Raw genomic sequence first — 9,031 nt, forward strand, 5'->3', positions numbered from 1 at the left:
AAGCCTGACAGAAAGTGGATGCATTTTGCTGAGAGAAAAAAAAAAGGTAACCTGCAAGGTCATCAGGTTTACCAGCAGCGAAGTTACTGCAAAGTGTGGTTTAGACCAACTGTAAAATCGTATGAGCAGTGTAAATAATGGACTGATGATGTAGAAATAAACACTTGTCTTGGATCCCTGGGTAAAACCTTACACAAGTAGTCAAGTCGTTCGCTTTAAAGCGTGGCTGCAGTGCCATCTAGTGGTCACATGAGTGTGCATCCAATTATTGTGTGACGTCCAACTTTTATTTTGCATGTGTACAAAAATGAGATAGTTTATCGTTTACACGAATATGGGCTTGAGGTGCTTCTACGTAAATGGCTAGATCTAATTGAAAACGGATTCTTCCAAAAAATCTTTTAGGATTGTTCCCCTCTGAGTCGATGAGGACCAGCTAGGAACCAACGGCTGCAGTGTGTTTCCTTTTGTGAAGGCGGACGAGTCGTTGAGGGAGCAAATCAAAATGGCGAGCCAAGAGGAGTCTGTGAGGGAGTTTGTCGCAGTCACAGGTGTTGATGAGGAGAGGGCCCGCTTTTTCCTCGAGTCTGCTGGTCATAATTTGAACGTAGGTCATTTGTTGATTGAGAGATATGGTAGTGGTGGAGCGTGCGATCGTTATTGTCAAGAAATAGGGCTTGACATATCATGTGTCAGATCAATCGCTTTATGCTAACATTAGCCTGTTTTGCCGGTATTTGTGCAAGTCACCCTTTGACAATGGCCCAACCGTTTTGTGACACCGCCAACCTGGCTGTTGTATTGCTATTTTGTCGATACAGCAACAGTCGCAAGAAGAACCATGATGTCGCGATCGTATCACCAATAAGCTCTGCCAACGTAGTCTTGCGCTAGCAAACTGAACTATGCTGGTTAGCCTTAGCTTGTAAGGACAGACAGCGACGAAACCAGAAAAAGATTATAGGCAAGCAGGTGTCGTGTTCAGTAATGTCGAACCGCCGAGAGCTTTTTTGACGTTCAGGAAAAGAAGATAAACGCACAGTTAAAAATCGGGGCCTTCATCATCAACCCATAAAAGCAAAACTTCCGTGTGCGCTCGGATCTTCGATAGTAAAAACGGTCAGAAAAAAATTATGTTAGCGTCGTTAAATACTCAGCCAGGCTATTGTTTAAGAGGTCATCATTGATGAATGACTTTGTTTTAGTGCCCCCACATTTTTATCGTTGACTGCTTGCCTTAATAGACGTGACTTTTACCTTTTGGCAGATTGCACTCGCCAATTTCTACGAGGATGGACCTGAAGATGACATAGTGACGCTGCCTACACCGGAAGGAGGCTCCTCAGTGTCAAGGTCTGCGGGGCCAAGGTAGTCCAGGTCTTCTGTTAACGCTGCAGTTCTGTCTGACTACCATTTCTCCTGGCAACATCTTTATGCAGAGTCATGTGGCATAGCAGTCATTTGTTTTCTTTGCAGTGGGACTCATTGGTACACATTAATTCTCCTGCTGCTTTGCAGTTCTGTTTTTTGTAATAATACCTTTATGTGTTGTGGTCAATAGTACCCAGCCCAGGGTGACATCTTTCAGAGATCTAATGCATGAGGCAGAGGAGGAGAGTGATGAGGAGGAAGGACAAAGGTAAGAGGCACTCACACTATTGCCTTATGAATAGTCGTAAGAGTGGTACGGATAATGAATGAATCAAGTCCAACAAACAGCAAGTTGACATTCAGTTTGTTTAATTAGCGAGGAAACAGCTTCAGCAGAAAATCAATTCAAAATCAATTCAAAATGAAAACAACTAAAATCTTAAAGCCTCTTGTTTGATATGTGCATGGCAACCCATTCATGCAGTCAGTTACATATATTGTCCTTCAACGGACTAAAAAGTGGTAGTTTTTTTATAGAGGCTCTCGGCTCACCATGCCACTAAATTTTGACAGAAATTTACTGGTACATCACTGATTAGGACTTATTTCAGACCAAACTGCCACCATAAATCAGTCGTCTTGCTACCAATGATACAGCCTCACTAAGTGGAACACTTCAATAAGATATGATGCTGAGACAAAAGAGCAACTGTAATCAAGTGGTAAACCTCGTTGCTTTTTCCCTGTTTTGCTCACTAAAGAAGAGCAGTGCCATTAGTGTCATAGCGCCCAAGATAGTAGAAATTAAACAAACACTCAGTCTACCAGAGGTGTACCTGCATTCTGGTGATTGACAGAGCCTTCAGCCTGAGGCCTGACTGGAGTTTTTTTTTTTAAATGTAGGTTTTAGTCATTAAGACCGATGGAGGCAACCTTTCAGAACCTGTGTGACACTAACATTAATTTAGACTCACTGGCATCTGCTGTTCAGATCACTAATGCCCCAGCAAAATAAATATTTCTGGAGTCTCACTGGCAGAGTAGAAAAGCACTGAGCTCTTAGAGCTCTACCCTCCATTTTGAGACACTCCGAGCTAGAATTATAAATGTTGAGTGTTAGCTCACAAAACCTTTCTATAATTCATGTTACAGTGTCAGTCACATCACTTCAGCATAAAAAATATTTAAAGGGTTTATTGTCAGGTTTATATCTTGTTTTTTTTTTTAAAAACTTTTCCTTTTGTAGTCTTTCCTAGGGCACAGAGCTCACTGTGCAGGAAGTCCTGTGTCTTTTAAAACAGACACAGTGTGACATTATTTAATGCAGGACTTTGAAATCTTTCTCAACATGTATTGCTATTGTTTGCTGCAGTACATGTACTATGATCCAGTGTTGAAGTAGTAGCATTTATTCCATCCGCAGCAGTGGCTGTTGAGGACACATTAATTGAAAGAAAAACTGGCAATACTAAGATAAATTGTGAGATTCCTTGTTAAGAAGCTGGAAGAGAAAGTGTAGATGTGCTGGGTCAACAAAATATAGCACCTGATTGAACCTAACCTGTCAAGTTCTCACAAGCAGCTCCTTTTTTTTTGGTTGAAAGAAATTTCTTTTTTCCCTTTAGTCTTCTGAAGCAAACATGCCGTTTCATTCCCTTGTTGACAAAGTACATAAAGTTTTTACTCTTTAGCAAATCACTCATTTCCATGTACAGCTTCCTTGACCTCAATTTTGAATATTCAACAGCATTCATCCGCCTACAGCTAACATCATGTCTGTCTGGTGATCGGTATTTATTTTCACAACACTATTGCTGCAGACTATTGTTCAGACTACCAGGAAAAGAATGAAAGCTATTTCAGTGAAGGCCTGAAATATGAGTGTAAAACCAATACCTGACTCACAGCGACAAATGTCTGCAATGACACAGACACTAGACAGAATGATGAATGTTGCTCTGCAGGGCCAGGGTGTATTTCTATCTATATATACAAACATATTATAATCATCTGAATTGTATTGTCTTTATCCACTTCACCATTATTACCTTTTCAAATATCAACAAACATTAAACATTGTTTATATACTATTTCAAATAAGACACAAATGACATTGGATTTGCACAAAATGTCAAGGAAAATCAACAACAAAGCACAAAAATCTAAAAATGACTCATGAAAATAATTTCTTATCTGCATGAAATTACATTTTACATTTCATGCTTTGTGCTGCCTTCTTGCAAAGCAACACTTTGCAAGAAAATACCTTAACATGGTCAGCAATGCATCAGGTCTGCGGATGGTATATTTGAAAGATAACTGTTCACAAACAGGTATCTAAAGATATAGTTGAAGTATGGTTAATGTTGGGAGTTGAAGTATGGTTAATGTTGGGAGAAAAAGGTGAATGTGAAATTCTGTATTTGTCTTTCTCTCATCATGCAGCACTTGAACTGCATCTTGGTGATTTTATATCCAGATGCTCCTAGTCATTTCCTAGCTCTGTCATCAGAAATCTGAATGCAGCAAAATTGTGATGATTCTTACACATCCTGCATCTCCTCAAATTACATCAAGAATGAGCACAAAGCTTCGTATATACTATGTAATACAATTTGCTTGATAACTTATAGTTATACGGAACGTAATGTTTGACTAAATCTAATGTCTATATAATGAATGCTAATATTTATAAAAGATATAAGATATATAAAAGATATAAAAGATATAATAATTATAAAATGTAGTCTCAAGGTCAGTCAATACAGTACGGGGTCATTCTCCATCACATGCTCGTCTGTGGTCACTGTGATTCACGTTAATGAAAAAGTATTTGTATCAACTGCAGCTTTCCTTATCAGTTCATGAACAAGGTTATGGCAGCTGATGTATAGGAAGCTGCTCTACGCTGTTGCATATTGGTTAAGGAAAATAAGAAAAAAAAAAACAACACTACAATGTTCACATTCACTACCATCACTAAAAAGTCTTTCTGGCTTTCCATGCACCGCTCGGGCCTCAACCCGATTTGAGTAATCTGCTTTTGAGCACAATTTCCATCTTCTAGTCTTGGCACCTGTTCTTTATCTTTCTTAAGTCTTCAAGGAGGATGACACTTTTCTGTCACATCCTACCCTTTCCCTCTTATAGGTTCTTTGCTGGAGGATCAGAGCGTAGTGGGCAGCAGATTGTTGGGCCTCCCAAGAAGAAGAGCCCTAATGATGTGGTGGAGGATCTCTTTAAAGGGGCCAGGGAACATGGCGCAGTGCCCCTGGACCGCAGCGGGAAGGGGCCTGGGGAGGCCAGCAAAGCCAAGGTAAAGGGAAGCTCAGAGAGCATTGTTGTCTTCAATCTCATTCTGGCTTAGACAGGCAGGGTCTTTCATTTTTTTTTTTTTTTTTTTTTTTTTTACTCACCTCCTCTTTTCCTAGGCCTTTGATGGTGGAGGATACAGACTCGGAGCTGCTCCAGAGGAGGAGTCCACCTATGTGGCTGGAGACAGACAATCGTCCAACAGTCAGCAGGATGTGAGTCGATAGTCCCATGATATTCTAAATCCTTTCATCTTTACTCTGTCATTGTGGTGAGGTTGCTGACCAACAACCTCTTCATAGGCAGTGTTTCTGACACATTTTGTGCACGTGTTACTGTGTGTGTATTTAGGTGCACGTGGTGCTGAAGCTGTGGAAAACCGGCTTCAGTCTTGATAATGGTGAACTCAGAAACTACAACGATCCAGGAAATGCCAACTTCCTTGAGGCAATTCGAAGAGGGTGAGAATAATCATAAAAAGTAGCTCTTGCTTCTTATGCTTTCTTTTCAGTAGTTAATGGTTTTAAGAGCTCTATCCAGTTTTTGAGAACCTTCACAGATACCACATACTGTCATTTCTTATTTTCAGCTGCAAATGATGTCCTTTAAAAGAAAAATGGCAACCTCTGTTTATTTTATAAGATTGAGTGGCTAGTTATTATTTAAGGTAAATATAGTGAAGTCGTGACTCAGTGTAAAAAATATAAGTGGTCCAGATGCAGTGATTTACCTCAGACGCAAGTATTAACACTCTCATATTTATATCCCTCTCTCTCTTCACCTGACCGTCACCCCTGCAGCGAGATCCCCCTGGAGCTGAGGCAGCGTTCTCGAGGGGGCCAGGTTAATCTGGACATGGAGGACCACAGAGATGAGGACTTCTCCAAACCAAGGATGGCCTTCAAGGCCTTTGGAGGAGAGGGACAGAAGTTGGGAAGGTGAAATTGATGAGCACCTGCACATAGTCATCTTTTTTGATTAATTAAAATTGTTCAATCTGCAAAAATGTATCAAGCAGGTGGGATCTGTAGGTCTTATTTGTTCTAGACAGATGAGTCATCCTGTCTAGGTATATCCTCCCTGTGCCGACTCCTTCCAGATTTGTGACTGGTTTCTTGTGAGTCTAATTACTCCTTTGTTCTCTTTAAGCTGTTAAAGCACCTTTTTAAATGTAAGGAGGTGAGTGTTTCAAGTAGAATCCCCTGTTCGAAAATGAAACATTGAATTATATATTCATACATATTATATTTTCCAAGATTTCTGAGGCATATCATGTATTTAGGTTGGAGAGAGTCACCACTTGACTTTTAACTTCCCTTGTTCATTGATGTCATTGACCTTTAAGAGTGAGCATCAGCTCATTGTTTAGCTATGTGGCTGCAGCAGGTAGCTTCTGAAGGGAAAAATAGCAGCACCCGGTGAACTTGGCGGAGTAGTGAAAGGCTTAAGAGCCAGGCATTTCTGCCTCTGGGTTATTAAAGAACTTTAAAAATTGAAGGCTAGACTTATTCAACAGATAGATAAAGTCAAGAGTTAAGTTTTTGGATGAGTCAGTGAGTAGCACACAGTTAATGTCTTACATATCAGACAAAGGTGAATAAATGCTATGGTCCACTCCTCTAAAGGTCTGATGCAAATGGTGTATGTATCCTACAGAAGTTGGGGCCACATTTTTAACTTTAAAATAGTATTTTCCGCTGTGAGTGTTCTGTTGAAAAGTAAACAGACGTTTAAAATCTGGGTCTGGGAGTTTCCTTGGTAATGCAGAGGTCCAGGTTTCTAGGTTGCAGACTTCATATGCAGCTGTATGTGAAACTGTTTGTGCATCTTTTGTTGACAAACACACAAACAAATCCCAAATTTCCCAGAGTGTGTCCCTGTTTTGTTACAGTTGTACCATCATATACCCGGTCTCCTGTATTTTTCCCTTCTCCTCGTTTTTACAGCGCCACCCCAGAGCTGGTCTCGGCTCCGGCCACATCCCAACAGGACCAGGCAGCCAACGAAGCTCAGGCCAGTGCCTCAGTGACCCTCGACCCCTCCCAGCCCATCACTAACATTCAGATTCGACTGGCTGATGGTGGACGCCTGGTCCAAAAGTTCAACCACACTCACAGGTGACTGATTGACCTCGACAATGTAAATGTTTAGAATGTAGATAAAGTGGACATTAGAGCTACAGCTGTTTGATATGGTTAATACTGGGTATTCTGAGGACAAAATCTATGAGGGACACTTATAAAGTTATGTAACAGATCTCGTTTGAACGGAAAACCCCTTAAAAGTCCGCAATGACCTGCTGCACTGGATATGAATTAATGTCTTAAAGATGGTTGAGGATGCTGGTTTTAAATAGTAGTTGGAAACTAGTTAGACTTGCGTATATTTGTGTTCTGAAACACAATATTAAAGACTATACATTTCTCTAACCTCTGCAAGGAGCTTATTCATCCTCTACTTGTGTCGGGATCCTGTGACAAAAAATATGTAACCTGTGTAAACAAACTGGGATGGTGACCTCGCATGTATTTTAGTGTCCAGTCCCACTTAACAGACATTTGGTGTCTAACATGTAGCTGGCTTGTCATGTTAAATCCTGCATGGTTTCAGGTTTGCAGTGCATGTGTGAAAGGAGTTTGCACCCACATTCCACTTGGCTGTGTCTCATATTGTGATAAAGCTGAGCTCCTTGTCTGCCAGAATGACAGAAGGGCTGTTAAACACCAAAGTGTTGAAGGACAAGAACTGAAATTTGAATTGTGAATCTTGTCGGGAGAAAGACATTGTGATGACTTGATTTAAAAATGAATGACGTGCTAACTTCTTTAAAACGAAAGAGTCATGACATTTTAAAAGCACCTTCAAACCAAACCCAAAAACGAGCTGAATAAAATAACTTAAGCGGAAAACATGTTTTCCGATCATGATTAGCGTGTCCTCTTTCTGATCATCAGGGTGTCCGACCTGCGACAGTTCGTGGTGGTGGCCCGGCCCGCCATGGCCGCCAGGGAGTTTGTTCTAATGACCACCTTCCCCAACAAGGAGCTCGTGGACGAGAGCGAGACTCTGCTGCAGGCCAACCTCCTCAACGCTGTCATTGTGCAGCGGCTACAGTGAGCAGAGGCAGTAGGAGCGGCGCCCCCTGGTGACTCTGCCCTAATAAGACCTACTGCCCCTACTGAATGAGGAGAAGGATAAACCCATGGACTTATGTTTGGACTTGTTGCGTTTTTGTTTTTCTAAAGTCAAAGAAACCTTGCCCCACCTCACTCTCCCTCCTCTGTGGTCTGGCAGCACCAGGGGGGGGTAAAGTAACCTTCCCAAGTGGAACTGAGTTCACGAGCAAGCCGTCAGATGCCGGTGGGGTGTGTTTATATGACAGCAGAAAATGGTTTCATCCAAAAACACAGCAGCAGCCTGGTGATGCGAAGAAACTGAGATGCTGAATAAACCTGGCTGTAATTTCCTTTGACTCCCTCCCCTCTCTCCACCCCCTCCCCCCACCCCCGCACTTTCAACCTTGATTCGGACCTTCAGGTGCTACATCTCAACTACAGAGCAGCAGGTTCTTTGTATCTTGCTTTCATAACATAAACAAGAACCACATGAGCGAAACAGTGTTACTAAGGTAAAAGCTCTTGGTTATACTGTGGTTTCATATGCGTTCCATTCTTTCACACGTTCCTTTTTTTGGAAAGAGAAGTGTAGTTATATAACAAATCCACTAATACCAGTAGCCTTACACTTCGTTGTTCACCTCCACTCACAACCGGCTTTTTCCTCAGATAGAGATGGAGTTATTTTTTTAAACAGACTTTTTCTTTTCTCCCCCCTTCCCCTTTGATTTCTCCTTTGCAGAGTGGGGTTATCCCAGTGAGATGGTGTAACATCAACAGTAGTTACACATGGTTTTATTACCAAACCAACTATTAAACCTAGATTGTAAACTGGTTTGTTGTAGTGGAATCTCTTGACACACTGACATCTACTATGCATCCTGGGGAAAATAAGTTTGGACCTCTAGTAAAATAAATCCCTTTTATGGTTGATGTACAAAGAATCAATGGTCTTTTGTGTTTTTTGGCTGGGGAAAGGAAGGTTTGAAAGATTTGTTCAAAGAAAGGCATTAACGTTAACCAAGCTTCTGTCAGTGAGAGGCTCAGCGGAAAAGGGAAGTGCAAGGAAACAAAGGTTCAGGACTCGAGTGAAGTCTCCATCTGCCGTTTGTATTTAAAGTTGCGACACACTTCTTGGATGAAATGAATACTTGGATAAATTAAGGATGGGTACAGTGTGGAAGTATAAAATGGTCCTCAAGAGCGGTTAGCACAAAATATTCGAAAGTAGA

General features: G+C 41.3%; 1 protein-coding gene across 1 annotated transcript; it reads left to right on the forward strand.

Annotated features, from left to right (window-relative positions):
• The first annotated feature begins 461 nt into the window (after positions 1-461).
• Positions 462-8,743, forward strand: nsfl1c (NSFL1 (p97) cofactor (p47)). Its single transcript, XM_086158992.1, has 9 exons — positions 462-607; positions 1,268-1,368; positions 1,562-1,639; positions 4,522-4,687; positions 4,803-4,898; positions 5,035-5,144; positions 5,484-5,621; positions 6,630-6,800; positions 7,638-8,743. The coding sequence occupies exons 1-9, from the start codon at positions 506-508 to the stop codon at positions 7,798-7,800; spliced, it is 1,125 nt and encodes a 374-aa protein (XP_086015118.1). The 5' UTR covers positions 462-505; the 3' UTR covers positions 7,801-8,743.
• The last annotated feature ends 288 nt before the right edge of the window (positions 8,744-9,031 follow it).

Source organism: Fistularia commersonii, chromosome 14, assembly GCF_037954325.1.
Source record: "Fistularia commersonii isolate RoL2024-O1a breed Wild chromosome 14, RoL_Fcom_v1.0, whole genome shotgun sequence".
Classification (NCBI taxonomy): Eukaryota; Metazoa; Chordata; class Actinopteri; order Syngnathiformes; family Fistulariidae; genus Fistularia; species Fistularia commersonii.

Bases quoted from the DNA above. Each gene is read 5' to 3' on its own strand.
- nsfl1c (XM_086158992.1), top strand. From the start codon at position 506: ATGGCGAGCCAAGAGGAGTCTGTGAGGGAGTTTGTCGCAGTCACAGGT. The intron at 5,145-5,483 runs GTGAGAATAATC...TCACCCCTGCAG, and splicing joins CTTGAGGCAATTCGAAGAGG to CGAGATCCCCCTGGAGCTGA. The intron at 5,622-6,629 runs GTGAAATTGATG...TCGTTTTTACAG, and splicing joins GAGGGACAGAAGTTGGGAAG to CGCCACCCCAGAGCTGGTCT.